This window comes from Rhinichthys klamathensis, unplaced genomic scaffold (genome assembly GCF_029890125.1).
Source record: "Rhinichthys klamathensis goyatoka isolate OS25496 unplaced genomic scaffold, OSU_Roscu_1.1 h1tg000150l_1, whole genome shotgun sequence".
In the NCBI taxonomy this organism is placed as follows: Eukaryota; Metazoa; Chordata; class Actinopteri; order Cypriniformes; family Leuciscidae; genus Rhinichthys; species Rhinichthys klamathensis.
In genome coordinates, this window is record NW_026606685.1 from 1,140,878 (window position 1) to 1,157,292 (window position 16,415).

The window sequence follows — 16,415 nt, forward strand, 5'->3', positions numbered from 1 at the left end:
ATAAAACACTTGAGTAGTACTAGTGTAATATGGAGAGTTAGATAAATAAATAACTATGGTAAGGGGGTTTTCAGTTGGTCACAACAATCTCTCAAAAAACACTGATGTACTTAAAAGTTACATTGCAATTTTCAAACATCTTGCGAACAAAACTTCTCTATTTTTCCCCATATGTCGTTTGTACCTCCGTCTGATAGTCCCCAAACTCCGCCTGCAGTGCCAAGGACGCCAAGATCATGGAATTTTCCAGGTCACAGCGTACCCGCTCCTCTAGGATATCCTTCCGCAGCTGCAAGTAGTACTGGTGCTTCGTCATCGTGTGTCTATAAAAAAAAATAGCTTGATTAATTTGGCTTTACTGGATAATACATTTAATGATGCAGAACCAATCAAAAGATCGGGGTCAGTAAGAACTTTTTAAAAATAAATTATTACTTTTATTCAGCAAGCATGCATTAAATAGAACATGTATTAAAATTCAATATAGTATTTTAAATGGGAATAATAATAATAATAATTCACAATATTTACTGTTTATTTGATCAAATAAATCATAATGGTCATAATGTTTTGGCTTGTCAGTGTGTGTGTGTGTGTGTGTGTGTGTGTGTATATAAAGATGAAAAAATATGTTTTTTTCTTTGTAGTGGGCAGAACGTGAGGAACGTGGCACCACATTAATTTCTGGGGTTGCAAAAATAAAATGAAAATGAAAATAAGAGTAAAAAGCATTTGGCTTTCTAGATTCATTTCTGATAGTACAGACTGCATGCTTTATTTTGCAATTCATAAAATAGCTAACAAGTTACAATATTTTGGAGCCTGATTGCAGTTGCTGTCTGAGCTCTTACTGTATCAGACTGACATCATCCTGAAAGAACTTGATACGCAGAAACAGATTAAAATTGACATCCGTTTTCTTTTTCTTAGGGTCATCCTTCCAACCATCAGGTGCCACCTTTGAAAGTTTGGAGTCAGGTTCGACGAAGTAGAACTCGTCATCTAAAAAAAGGAAAAAGAAAATAAGAAAAACAAACAGATTATGCTAAAAGTGTTCAATGCAGCATAACAAGCAAAAGCCTTTGGCTTGGGAGGCATGAGTCAGAGGACTTAATGAACCATCTGTGGACACAAACCACCCGTGTCCATTAGAGCTGTAACTAGAGGAGTCATGCAGGGGCCGCGTGTCAGGAAGACAACAACAGAATTATTTATTCTGATGTATTTACACACTTCATAATCAAATAACTCTGTTCACCTGAACATATACCAATAACATAAGCTGTCCTGTTGACATTACAGGTAAAAATCTACTAAAATATCACTTTAAATGTAATGCTGCAGGATTGATTAGATATATATATATATAAATGCAGCATGGTGCTTTCATATAGACTCAACAAAAACTGAGGAATACACAAAACTGTGAAAGATATTGCATTTCTCACAAACGAAACCAAAGACATTTCTTCTCTACAAAGTGTCCACTTTTGTTTTTAGACAGAAAGGTATACAAGAAATGAATGGAGGCAGAAAGGTAGGGAAAGGAATTTGATGCATTTAATAACAGTTTAAAAGAAAGATGTTGTCTGCACCTTTAAGGTAGGCGAGGCTGAAGAGATGGTGCTCCACCAGTCCAATGTGAGCTACCACCATGTCCAAAACGTCCTTACAGACCGCCTTCACATCGCAACACAGCTCCAACTTCTGACCGTTCAGTAAGACCACCCCCACTTTTCTCAGACTCTCCTCCTTTGACTTGTTCTGTCAAAACATGCAAAAATTATAAATGCATGCATATATGCATTTAGACATGTAGCAGCAGAAATCAAAGCAGTTTCGCTGTCTTACCATTATGGACGAAGGCACGCTTAAAACCACAGTTGGCTCACTGCTCATCCTCACAAACTCGGGGCCAAACAGATTCTACAACACAAACATTTGTTTTTCAAACGTCCCACAGAGACCTTAAGTTGAACAAACCAAAGTGATTGTGCTTTCACATACGAACATACGCAGTGTATCTGAAGTCAAATTGAATTATTTCATGTTTGCACCATTCACACTATAACTTGCATAATCTGAATTCAATCTGAATTTTATTGACCTTGATTTCTTCAACTTTGTATATAACTTTAATTAGATAAATATGAACTCAGTTGAGCATGATCACTTCATGCCTGTTATAGTGTGAATGCTGCAAGTGAACTCAATGTGAATTCAGATGAACTGGATTATGTTTATATTATATTATTCTGAAATGAATTTGCTTTAAGCATATTTAATCAAATACTGTTCATTCTGTAACTTGCATAAACTGTTCAGTTGACCTTGATTTCTTTACCTTTGCAGTATTCATGCTAGATAACCAGATAAATTAAAAAATAAGAACTCGGTTGAATGTGATTTGTTCATAAAAGTTGTGGTGTGAACGACATGAAGCAAAAGTAAAGTCAATCTGAATCCAGATGAACTGGATTACGACATTTTTGGATTATTCACAATGTAAAATGAATGAAGTGAATTCAAATGACAGCATCTTTCGTCATTAAAACTAACTTGTACAATGTGAATTCAATCTGAATTCTGCAGCACTGCATTACTTTAGATTTGCGTGGATGGAGGCCGGTCTCCAAAGGACTGCTATGAAGGGGCTCCGCCAGGTCCAGTATGGAGGTGCGCGGGTCTTCGCCAGGGTAGATGGAGGCTCTAGACAGCCGGGCCTGGAGCCTGTGCAATTCTTCCTGACGCTGGATCAGTTCTGTGCCCAATAGCTCATCCTGACCCGCCTCAAAAAGTCTGGACACAAGGCCAAACCAGGATGAAATCATTCTGCTTATATAAACTTATACATATATTTTATATACACCGATATCTGATAAAAGTCATTATATCTATGGAAAGTCCTCATAAAAAATGGAAACACAACATGTGTGTGTGTGTGTGTGTGTTTATTTATGTAATTATAATATCAGCACATTTCAATTTTCAAATCAGGAATAATAGGATGATAAGGATGGGATGGATAAGACGACTAAGAATGTTAGTTAAATGAGTGTGAAGCGTTATGCGAGCACACTTGCATGCCATCCAATGGCAGACCCAGCTGGTTGCCATGGGTGACCTATGATGGGGATCTGAGCCCTGGGCATCCTCAGGGAATCAATTACTGAACACAGCCCAAAACCTGCTCTACACAACAGCAGCACCTGGCAACCATCGCTAACCGCCAACATCTACTTCAGGGAAGAACAGTGGTGGGTATAGTTCATCTGCTTAACCAGCAGGGGGAGGAGTAGAATCACTGCCTCAATGAGAAACACAGTAGATGGAAGTATTTACGGTATTTACACTGACTTTTGGCGGTCTGCCTGGGATAATAAGGATAAAATGCAACAAAAGCTGCTGGAAGATCACTGGAAAAGCTGTTAATAGGCAGAGAACAAGGGAAAACAGTGGGATATCAAAGTGCAAAGTATCTAACGTAGATGGGGCCTTACGATTATGACAGTGATGATGACATATTTAAATGCTCACGCCTTCACTGCCAGAAAATCACTACTTTTTAAAACAAGCAGCACACTTGCAGACACACATTTGAAGTTATATTAGTGAGCCAGGCGCAATGATTTTCATATTAAGACAACAATATGTATTGCGTACTTAATCTTACGGAAACCTGTTGACATTACTAGATTTAATGTAAGGCATTATGTGGCTGATTTATGAGCCTTTCAAATTGTAAGAGCAACTTAAAATGTGCTCAAAAGTCAGTTTATGATATTTCTTACAATATTTGTGTGAGGACAATTTCAAAACTTTATGGCTTGAACACACTTTTAACTTGCTATTGAACACATACACATGATGACACATAGACATTTGTTTACATAAAGCTAAATACAAAACTAAACACTAATCCAAACCTTATTTCAAAAAGTGAGGGAAAATAAAATATTAACATCACATATCTGGGGGTGTCCCCATAGGGAGGTTTTGTGATGTTTAGATCATTTCTGGGGACAATTTTGGTAACTGAAGCCACACACACACACACGCACTCAGTGCTGCAGTTATTGTAACCAGAGCTAAACTTGAACAGGATGAGAGGAAATGAACTCAGGAAGGGTTTAGATTATCATTAACTTGGGCCTGGGTCCACAACCACAAAAGAACTCAAGAAGGGGTCAGTACAGATGATTGATCAACACAAACATCAGAGAGAGAGAGAATACCTGTGTCTCTGTGCACTGCTGAGCGAAACGGCGTCATGCTCTGTGAGGCCGACCTGAGAGCTGAACCGCCTCAAATCTTCTGGCTTCTTAGCTGTTTGTGTACAGAAAGTTGTGAAACTAATGCAGGCGAGGTATGTGCCTTGCACGGTGCAGTAATATGCATATCAAAACATTTTTATGTCCCCTAAATGAACCGCAGGGCCATCAATGAGTTGATTCAAATTACATCCACCCACATTCATCTAAACTGTTGAAATGCTCACAGTGCTACAAGATGTGATGACTCACACTGCATTCATAACTATGGCCCAGATGATCTTATGGATAAACATCATGAATATGCTGAACAGAAAAAAAAAATCATCTCGAAAATTAATCTTATTTTGGTATTTTTAACATTGTAACATTAATTAAGGTCCTTACTGTAATGCAGAAAAATATCATAAAGCAATACAATATACATAAAGCAATAATTATACATATTATATAAAATATATAAAATTATATACTATATATATATATATATATATATGTGTATAAAATTGTAGTGCCTTGAGAAAAACAACAAAAGTAAAACATCTGGACACATTACGGTAATAAGAATGTGGGAGGTAGGGATGCACGATATTGGGTTTTGGCCTATATTCGATACGCCGATATTTTCCAACTAATTTTGCCCGATGCCGATACAGATATATTTGTATTTTTTTAAGTGCAAAAAAGGCTTATTAAAGCTTCTATTAAAGTTCTCAGTCAAGAGCAGTGAGTGATTTCCTCTTTGTGTTTTGTTGTTTTATTAACATTAAAGGGATAGTTCTCCCAAAAATTTAAATAGTCATCATTTACTCTCTCAAGTTGTTTTAAACCCAAATAAATTTCTTTCTTCTGTTGAAAATGAAAATAAAAGTTATTTGGAAGAATGTGGCTAACCAAACAGTTGCTGTACTCCAGTGTATAGTATACAGGGTGCGATTTGTGAAAAAAAACAGAGGGGGGGATGTTTTGAAAAAGTTGTATTCATAAAAATAAATCATGAGAACATGAACTTCATCACTGCATTTGCAGGAATTGTAAAATCTTTTTTCTTATTAACTCATGAAGTAGCCTAACGCAATATTTTTACTCTAATAGCTTATATGAACTGTGATCACGCACAACGAAAAAACACGCAAGAATTAAATCCCCCTCCCAGTAGCTACCATGGATAGTGCCACTCGGCTTGACATGTCAAAACACTTATTTATGAATGGCAAAATTAAATGGCACAACGTAGTGTCAACTTAAACATAAATAGACTATAGTGTAGGCCTTTGCATCATACTAGGAAAACAGTCTTTTTCTGCTTTCCTGTGGGAAAATCCACAGCTTTCCAGTGGGTGGTCCATTTCGGATTTTATTGTTCTATCGCACTGACAGTTCACGTTACAGCGCTTTACTTAGTTTAGGCTAGGCTACTTCTATCAGTCTGCTGAACCATGGATTGATTGCAAAGTTAAACCATCACAGTAGAAACAGTTGTACTGCTCTTAAAGTAACAACGTTAACGTTACATCGCGATGCTGAGCTACAGTGAAATGATAGAAAAGACAGATGCATTATCTGTGTCAATTCGCGTCTACCGCGCCACGCTAAACGCCTCAGTCTCGCAAGTGTTGATAGGCTATTACTCGTGAGAAGTAACCAATCAGATAGCGCCGTGGGCGGGACATTGAGCAAGTCTGCAGAGAGGTGATTACAGAGAGGCTGCGGCCGCTATACCAGAGCCAGCCGAAGGAGCGCATTTTAAAATAAAATTGACTTTAATCAAACCACGGACCCGTGATAAGTTTTGTGATCCGTCTCGCCACTAGTGTAGTAGCACTGATCACTTTGAGGGGGGGATACAAATAATTAAGCAGAGGCAGGGATACTTTGACCAGAAAGGAGGAAATCCCAACAGAGTGAGTAAACAATGACAGAATTTTTATTTCTGGGTGCAGTATCTCTTTAAGGACAAGCGGCAGCATATTATAGATCCTGTCTCTTTAAGAGCTGCACACATTTGACAAGCAGATTTTCTCTGTTTGCTTTCACTTTAGACATAACCAACTTTGTTTATGTAAACCTTGTGTGTATTTGACAGTATTAGCGCAATAAGACTCGAAAGATAACTTAGTCCAGTATGCAGGCGCTGTGACAGGCTTTTAGTTCCTGTGAGCGTCGGGTGTAACGCGCTCAGAAAACCGGATGTTAGAACAGCGCATCAGCACGTGAATGACATGTTTAACTAGCAAGACTTTGACGCACATGCAAATAATGAACTTTTGTGAATTGCAGTGTCCCGTGAGTGTAACTCTACCTCTGCGTTTACATGTGATGTGAATGTACGTCGCGTTGTACAGTATGTTGAGATGAAGGCGCCAGAATTGAAGTGATGCACGATACTATGATTTTTCTTCAAAAGCAGATCGTGGAGACATTTTAATCGTCCACGATCAAAAACCGTGAGACGCACACCCCTAGCTGGAAGTTTAAGTTGCTGGCGCTCATGCTTCGTTCACGGTCGTCACGTGCGCATAGGAAACACGCCACCCTATCGGCAAGGCTCATCGGCAGTAATATTCATATCTGCCGATGCTGGTCATTTTAAGCTTTTATTGGCCGATACCGATGTTGTCCCGATATCATCGTGCATCCCTAGTGGGAGGGGCTTAAATTGTCATGAAAATAATCTCATAATATGACCATAAAAAAAAAAAAAGATACAAAATTGACTTCCAAGATAATAATAATAATAATAATAAGCAAGAAAATAAAAATAATATAAATGATTTTTTTTAAATTGATTCAAACCAGAAATTCTTTATACGCCTTAATGAGGTCATTAGTACAACCTTGTCTGTAGTCGGGGTCTGATGATGTCACTGAGGGGCTTTCGCTGGAGGAACTGTAGTCGCTGTGGTATCTTCTGTGAGTATGTAGGGGATCTGAAAATGGAAATTCACAACAAAAGAAAACAATGCATTACAATTCAAATTTTTGTAAATTCCATTATGTAAGAATGTAGCACAGCACATTCAAATACTAGAGTTAGCCTGTCAATTCTAGCTTATTTATTGAGAAAATCAGGGACAGCCCTGCCCTCAATTTGCGTTTTAGTATTAAAAAGAGCACTTATTGTTCAATTCAATTCACATTTATTTGTATTAGCGCTTTTCACAATTCGTTTCAAAGCAGATTTGTTCTACATTCTACATTCCTGTCACACTTATAGTCTTCTAAATCATGTCCAGAGAAAACCCCAATTCTATCCCCATAACCAAATGAAACAGAAAAATGACCCTAATATTCTCAGTCATGAACTATTATTATCATAGTAAACGCAGATGCTGCTGGAAACTGCTACAGATTATTTCCATCAGTTCAGAAATGTGATGAGGGAGTGTCTAAAAAGCTTCCAAACATTCATACAGTAACTAACAGAGTAGGCTTTTGGTACGAACACGAGTGTAAATCATGTTCTTCCACGTGTCATGTTTTATGATCTCAAAGGAAGGTATGTGACCAGCAGTGAAGTTGAAGGCCTTCGGGTAAATAATCAGCAAATCACACCTTACTTATATCAATATGACCTGGATTACAGTGTGGTAGCGTGTACAGTGTGGTAGCGTGTACAGCGTCTTACAGTGTAGAAGCGAGATTGAAAAAAACTGAAAAGGGTTTACAATACACAGCACAATATCTAATCACTAATCCAGTAAAGTACATTGAGTCTACAGCAAAACTACTTATACTCCACTGAAAGCACCCGAGGAAAGCATCTCAAAAGCACTGAGGAATTGGATGAACGAACACCATATGGCAGTCATTTCATGTCAGAATGCTCAGTTTTCAAACAGGAGACTTTTACAATTAAAGACCCAAGGCCTCAAACCTGAGAAAACCACTCTAGGCTGACCCAATATCTGTTAACATGGATCTGGACTAAGAAGTGTCAGAACTGAGGAATCTGTTTAATATTGATCAGCCTGTAAAAAACAAAAACCAACATTTAAACATCTAAAATAAGGTTTTGTTTCATTTAAATAAAGTTTTTTATTTAACTTTATAGCAGGGGCATATTTGCTGTGAATGCTCTGCATATTTGTGGACTCGCTAATTAATATTACCGGTAACACTATGGCCCGGTTTCACAGACAGAGCTTAGATTAAGCCAGGATTAGGTTTAAGGATTAGGAAACGTGCCTTATAAAAAAACATTACTGGTGTGCATCTTGATACAAAACAATGGCACTCATATTTTAAGATACGTTTTTAAGATCCTTTGGCGCGTACGCTCTTGTTGCTATGATTCGTCATCATTGTCCCGCGTTCTCTTTGGTTTGCTGGCATTTGGGGGATTTCATGCGCAAGAAAAGCTGTCGGCGAATCGCTCGCCCAAGAGGAGAAATGTTCTGTAGCTGCCAGATATCAATCAATAGAAATGACTTTATCATAATATTTCACTTTCTCCATAGGGAGATTTTTATATAGGGGCAGTTGTGGCCTAATGGGTTCAATACTCACTACTGCGTGTGTGTGTTTGTGTGTGTGTGTGTGTGTGTGTGTGTGTGTGTGTGTGTGTGTGTGTGTGTGTGTGTGTGTGTGTGTGTGTGTGTGTGTGTGTGTGTGTGTGTGTGTGTGTGTGTGTGTGTGTGTGTGTGTGTGTGTGTGTGTGTGTGTGTGTGTGTGTGTGCACTTGGATGGGTGAAATGGCTACACACGTCACTTTCACTTTCTTTTTACGAAAGCTTATAAACTGTTAAAGACCTTATCTACTGTAAGTAGACCTACTGTAACTTTCCGAGGTTGTTAATCAATAGTCTATCTATGCACTTGATAAGTCCCCAATTTACATGATTTTCACTTGTTTTAAAAAAAAATAATACTTGTGTTTTTATTTATTATACTTATTTTTATTTATAATATATTTTATTTGTTCAATTACTTGTATTAGTTTGACCTTAAGAAATACTATATCCCCTGTCTGTGTGTTCCCAGTCAAATTATTTCCCAGTTTGCATTTCCAGACCAAGCTCAGGTAGGAAACTCTGAATCATTGACTCAGCTTTACTCTGTGTATGCGTGTGTGTGTACATTACGTCACTATCTAAACTATGACTGAAACTTGACAGCATCCCCCGTGTGTGGCGTGCTGCCTCTGTGCATAACTTGACAAGTCTGTCAGAACCAGAAAATCAGGTTCATGCACTTCAGTTTCTTAATGCTGCATATTTAGCATTGACAGAATTCCTGAAGGATTTCTCAAGCCAGGAGTTTCGGAAAGGCAAAACAATGAAGCTTTAGTATCATGCCCGACTGAATGCTCTCCTCAGTAAACAATTAGCTCAACCTTGAGTGAAACTTTTAAACAATGACAATTGTAAAGCAATCAAAAAAAGCAATCAAACAGTTCCACGTAAAGAGACGTAAAGCTAATGATCGTCTTTGGCCGAAACACTGAAAGATGTGTAAACAGTTCCATAGATTCAGTGAACCAACCAGTCCACTGACTTCAAGGGATAGTTCACACTATCTTCTTTTGTGTTCAGCAGAAGAAAGAAACTCATACAGGTTTGAAACAACATGAGGGTGAGTAAATGATGACAGAGTTTCCATTTTTGGGTGAACTATCCCTTTAAATGAAACCACCTGCTTAATGGAGGAAATGTAGACTAATAAACAGCGATCTTGACCCAGACCATCACTGGGTGTTTGGGAGCTCTGAAGTACCATCGTGTTGTCTTTGCAACAGGGGAGAATCCACAAATTAAGTCACAATGTCAAAATTCATCATTAATAAATAAATAAATAAAAATATATAATACTAAAAAATAATTATACAAACTAAAACACAAAAACAAATAATATAAAATGTATTTATTTATTTTTTATTTATTTATTTAGTGTTTTTATTATAGTACTTCCCATTTTTCTCAACAGTGGACAAATTTCACTATATTGTAATACAGTAATTTGTGTACAAGGATTTATTTATATAACAGTGCAACACATCAATATGATGCATACTTATACATATTTAATGGGGGGTTGCATTAAAAGGAGCTTAAATGTCACACTGAAAAAAAAAAACAATTCTATAAACTTAAAACAAGCTACAAATAACTGAAAATGATTTGCTTTGAAATCAATTTTAAAAATAATTCCTTTCTTTAGTTTGATGTAACGTATAACTTACATGCGTGTTCTTTTGTGAGTTCCAACCCATAATACTTAAAGGGAGGATGACCTGGCAACCCCTGAAAAGGGCGTTAAAAAAAACCTGTACACACACATAAACATAAACCAAGACACACTCACCAACAAAAAACAAAAACAGACACCCATACACATTCTACTTTGACTATGGGAAATGCTGCCCACACAGTGCAGTTATCAGAGCCTGGTGGGAGTTTGGCGGGCTGTGAAGTGAGTCACTCGCACACAAACACACACCGTATCATCAAACTGGCCCATGATAACACTCACAGCACTGTAGGTGTGAGAGCACGTCTGCTAAAAGCCTCTGAAGACAAGTTCAGAGCCGTCACATTAACCCCCTCGAGTGTGCGCTTTCTCTCAGCTCATCATTTACTTTACAACTCTTTCTGTAGAGCGAAAATCTGTGAAACGAACGGAGGAAAGAATGAGTGCATTAGGGAGCAGGACGGCGTGTTCTGCCACAAGCTGCATGCATCACGTAATGTCATACGAATCAATTTTCTGCCACGTTTCATGCCACTTTGCAGATGTGAGATGATTCAAGAGAAAATGCCTCTGGATCAATGCCAACCACAAGCTGAACGATAGTGATGCACGACATCTGCCAAACAAATGTGTGATCTTTTTATTGATGCTTGACAAAGGTCTGTGTAGTTTCATGTGTTCCTGTGTCATCATTATTGGGCCATATTTATCTTAATTGCCTTGTTTATGAAAAATTCGGTGTAAATCCATTCATTCGAATATGACAACATACGCAAGAATGGTGTTAAAAACGATTTTCATGGAAATTTGTTCTGCTCAAGTTTCATGAATGGCCTAATATGTTGTTCTATTATGTAATTTGGACTGTTCAGACAAAAAAAAAAAGCATATTTACGAAAAATATTCAGTAGGCAAAAAAGAGTACAGAAATGATCACATTGATAAAACATGACTAAAGACTTTAAAGGGGTCATGACATGGAATTTTGTTTATATACATGTTCCTCTGGGTTCACTCATAATGTTAATAAAGTTGTTTGCAAAACAAAAATAGTTCTTGAAAGTGGACAAAGAAACAACTGGAAATGAAGGGCAGAACAGATGGTATTCCAATGGATGTTGGATCTCAACTGTTGGGTCCAAATTTTCTGGGTCTGCCGAGAGCGGACGGCCTGTCATGACCTCAGATCTTGTGAGTCCGCCATCAGAAGCTCAGAAGATCGGGACGTGAAGGTGGACCGGTCATACTGTACATATCAACACCACCTCAGTTCTTCTGCTAAATCTCTTTTCAGAGAGGAAAACACCCACATTTAGGCTTATTCTGCTGATTTCTCATTTCCCTACTCTACCTTTTCCCAATCCTGCATGCTCTTCATCATGTTCCTTGCCTTTTTCCAGTAATTTCTTTCTCACCGGTCTCCTCTGATCTTAATGTTTTAGAGGCCCGGGGCAGTTTGGACTCATATACTTGTGATTATTGCCATAGAAAGTCTTACATGCAAATGGATTTCAACAACAAAAAAAACTCAATAAAAACAAAGGAAGAGAAAAAGAACAAGAGATTAATGGGGTAATTAGAGCCTGACGAGGACAGAAAACACAAAAGGGTTTCGGGAGAGAGGCTGTTTTCATTAAAGCGCTGAACACTGAAGAGGTTTGTTCATTAGAGTGGCTTTGTTTCTGTCCTGTAAAGCGCTGATTTTAAGAGGAAGGTCAGAGATTTACTAGCAAAGTGGAAAAAGCTTTCATTCTGTCGAATCAAAGTTCTGTCAGACTTGAACTTGTGCTTTTATAGTATTTTTTCTTTTGATAATTGAAGATCAAACCTAAAAATATGCAAATGGCCTAAGGGCACGTGGTTTTGTAGCAATAACGTATTTGGAGTTGCTCTTTAAATCTCTGACAAAGCTTTTTTTCCCCTAGATATATTGTTTCATAACACACACAAAATAAATCCTACAAACACAGTATAGAGTGTGCTATGCTCAGAATGTTATAAACAAATTTTAAATGCAAATACGTAAAAAAATGTGTATATAAATAAATAAGTACATAAACAAATAAACTAATGTGTAAACAAACATGTGTAAGTAAATAAATTACACTAAATGTGCAAGTAAATAAATAAAAATAAATACATAGATGTGTAAAAAAAAATATATATGTAAACAAATAAACATGAAAATAAAAATTGTAAATAAATAAATGTGAAAATAAATAAGTGTAAATAAATAAATCTTTTTGGGGACCCTCAATGACTCTCGGTGTACAATTTATAAAGTCTCTCTTAAACAATATGTCTAAAATAATATATACATTGATAAACTGCTGGGTCGTGGGTCACGGAACAAAAAGTTTAAAAAAGTTACACTTCTCAGTGACCTGAAGATATGCAGAGTGTAAGAGAGATAAGATCTGATACTCTCTGTGAAACTGCAAGTAGATAAGATCATGACAGGTCGCAAAGCAGATGTAACAGAATAAATGTTACATACTAGGAAGACCTGTGGAATGAAGAAGTGGCGGAGTTTATAGAGCTTGTGATCTGGGAAGTGTCTCCACAGCTCAGAGTTTCCTGAAGCTCTAGTTGAGTGTGGGAGAAGTCTTTAAAAAGCTTTTAGATCCAAATGACCTTCGACCCACGGGTGAGAGATCTTCCATAAAATGTAATCCACACAGATGGACTGAGCTTAAACATGAAATAATCTCTTTCCGTTCTCATCCCTGTCTTTTATTATCAGGATATATGTAGTGACAATCGGACCCCTCTGTCTGCTCAAGAATCCTGATCAATTCTACTCACAAATGTCTCCTATAAAACAACGAAACAGCACACATGACCTGATGACAAGTAATGGACAATTCCTCGTGCCAAAAACACATGACTCAAATTACTCTCTCCAAGGTCAGCACACTCCAAAAACACTGATGTACCTTGACTTGAAAGTGCAGAGTTTCCCTAATGACGGATCACAAACACCAAGTAGGTCGAGATGGAAGCGCAAACATGGATTTTACAAAATCAAATAAAAATGCAGAATTGAAATAATTTAAAATTAAATCAAATTTGAATGTAAACAAATTTAAATTAAGTGTAAAACTCAGTATAAAAGTTATATGGATCAGTTGTTTGCTATGCTACGAGCCTCAACAAATGATCTGTGCACCATTACATTCATTCACAGCAAATACAGGCACCAAAACAACCAAAATATGCGCTCTTTGCCATCATGCTCTAATGGGGCTGGACATTCCTTCTCTTCAGGATTGTGGGTAATGCGGCCCATTATTGTCAGGAAAATGAGCCTGGCTCATGTTTATACAAACGGATGGACAGACGGCAGCTTGACAGACAGAATCTTGTTTTCCCTCACAAAAGCAATACGATGGCAAAGATTCCTCTTATAATACACTTTGGAGAACATATGATTGAAAACAGTGTTTTTTCCTGCTCTTTTGAAGAAAGAGTATAATATAAGATTTATTCAGAAAATGTCAAAGTTATTATATCACAACCATGAATACCTCAACATACGAACGCTAGCTTGATGAACCACACCATGCAGAACGCAAAAATTCAGACAACCAGGTAATTTACACAAGTCTTATAGGTAAAGTAGTAAAAAGGTCATTTAATTCTAAGAGTCTAAAAGAGGATGGAAAGCGCTCATGAAACATTAAATTGACTGGTGTAAAAAAAAACCATAACATTATAACTTGGAAAAAATGCTACTAAAAAAAGTGCAGAGTATTAGACAGCCTCAGACAGATCAGCTTCATGGATCCATGAGCCAGAGTAAAACCACACGGACTGGGAAGAGAATGTCTTTGGTTCTGAGCTCAACCGTGGTAAAAATAGCAGCCAAACAGCTTCTGGGCTCAGTTCAGGGCCAGGTCGGGTTGGAAAGCCTGAGGTTTATTATTATGAAGCAAAGCTTCGCTCCATCGAGAAAATTTCCAGATGGAGGCCAGGCGAAGGATGTGTACATGAAAGTGGCTCATATGAAGAATTCAATATCTCTTATGGAGACGGCAAGGTGGCAACAAGACAATAATGAAGAAAAAACATATATGGGAGAATTAATTACATTACTTTTTGTCTTGCAGATTTACGGCCAAGGAACATGAGATAATAAATATCCTCGCCTAAAATGTCCTCTTTTATACAAGCACAGAGAAGTTTGATTCCTTTTATTGAATAGGTTCGTTCTTCAGACAGATCATTTAAAGGGATACTTCACCTCTGGAAAGATGAATGTGTATTTAAAATGGGTCATTTATGTAGAAGAAAAAAATTGGAGTTTACTAGACTGAGAAAAGCCAGAAAATTTATTTTTGGCTTATGTGGATGAAAGACAACAACTCCCAGAATGCACTTGCTTCGCTGCCCTAGGAGGCCACGCCTACCGATAACAGAGCGCAGTAGTAAAACAACAAGTCTAGGCTACTAGTGAGTCTCCGTGATGAGTCTGCCCGGGATTTCGAGATCGCCCAAAATGTCCGGGATTCGGCTTTTGCGTTCTACAGTCGCCATTCATTATGTTTACTGTGGCGAGCAGGACGAGGCTAGGGCCGCGGGAGAACGGCGCGAGGCCGGTGGCGTGATTGCCGATGAGCGACACCTGTGAAACGCACCGTCTCGTATCTCTCACGGAGGAGCGGGAGTTTTCTTAGCAATGTTAAAACGCACATCAACCGATCACTTGTTTAGCGTTCATGTAAACACTACATTCAGATTCACCAATCGGAATGAATTCAGTTAGATTGAAACAAAAGGTGCGCATGTAAACAATGAATGGCGACTGCAGAAAGCAAAAGCTGAATCCCAGACATTTTGTACGATCTCGACGGCCGGACATGTCTGGGAAAAAGAGGATGAATGGTAACCCCTACTACTCAGCTTTCTCCTACTAAGTTACTCAGCTTTCTCCACAGAACAAGAGCCTGCTAGCTTAGCTTCCAAAAAAGATGTCTGACACTATGTGTACATTCTGTGAGTGAGATCCCACCCTCTATGGGCGGGTTGAGAACATGCGTAACAGCTCCTTCTACTGGCTGTAGTCTTTAGCCTCTGGCCAAAAAAATCCTCCGATGACGCAAAATGACGATTTTTGCGTCATCGGAGGATTTTTTCCAGACAAAAAAAAATACATAAATCTCTCGTCTCAGGGGGATATGAGGGTGGAAAGCATGGTAATTTGAAAATACTACAGGTTTTCTACTAATACAAACCTTAATGCTAAATCCTGAAGTATCCCTTTAAATTAACCGGTTCAAAAATCAATTCAGTCTCTCTGCTCCAAGTATATGCATATTTTTTAACTATAATATTATGATTTATCAGTATTAAAATAAATTAAATTAAAATTAAATTAAAATAAAAACAGCCCTCCCCAAAGCTTACATGCAGTGAACTTTCTCAAAAGGGTATCTTGACTGATGTTTAACTACTTTAAATTAGTTTCACCAACAGTGGGGAAAGTTTTGAATGAAAAGATAGCGGAAAATGGCGAGAGAGACCCAGAGAGAGTGAACGACTGAAAGAGAGAGAGTAAAAAACTTGCATAAGTATGTGAGCTTTGAAGGCCTAGAATTATCCATCTCTCTAATTAGTTCCTGGAATCTTGAGCCCTCAGCCAGACTGAGTCATAAAGAACCTGGCAACATGCCGCACGCGCAAAAGCCACGCAAAACCCATTCATATAACCCTGCGTTCACTACCACCACAAACACACACACAGAGAGACACCTCAGCTCGGCGGGACTTCAATTGCACAGGAACTCAAAGCATCAGAAGAGCAAAAAGTTCCTCTGTAACAAATACAATTCATGGTTGCCGTTGAATCTTCTGATGGTTATTGCGTTTTAGTTATGAGTCAAAGTCAGTAGCACAGTGGTTTAAACCAGCCTGGTTAACGCTGTCACATCAACTGCATTGCATGAAGCCTGTAGA

General features: G+C 38.0%; 1 protein-coding gene across 5 annotated transcripts in view; it reads right to left on the minus strand.

Moving 5' to 3' along the window:
- Positions 1–16,415, minus strand: part of ptpn13 (protein tyrosine phosphatase non-receptor type 13) — an 87,152-nt gene that overhangs the window by 34,198 nt on the left and 36,539 nt on the right. For all 5 annotated transcript variants that reach the window (XM_056258280.1, XM_056258278.1, XM_056258279.1 and 2 more), the window contains exons 8-14: positions 7,109–7,201; positions 4,236–4,326; positions 2,604–2,799; positions 1,852–1,926; positions 1,596–1,764; positions 852–1,002; positions 185–323 (exon numbers count right to left, since the gene is read on the minus strand). In XM_056258280.1, the coding sequence (XP_056114255.1) occupies positions 185–323; positions 852–1,002; positions 1,596–1,764; positions 1,852–1,926; positions 2,604–2,799; positions 4,236–4,326; positions 7,109–7,201 (914 nt within the window). The remainder of the gene's footprint in view (positions 1–184; positions 324–851; positions 1,003–1,595; positions 1,765–1,851; positions 1,927–2,603; positions 2,800–4,235; positions 4,327–7,108; positions 7,202–16,415) is intronic.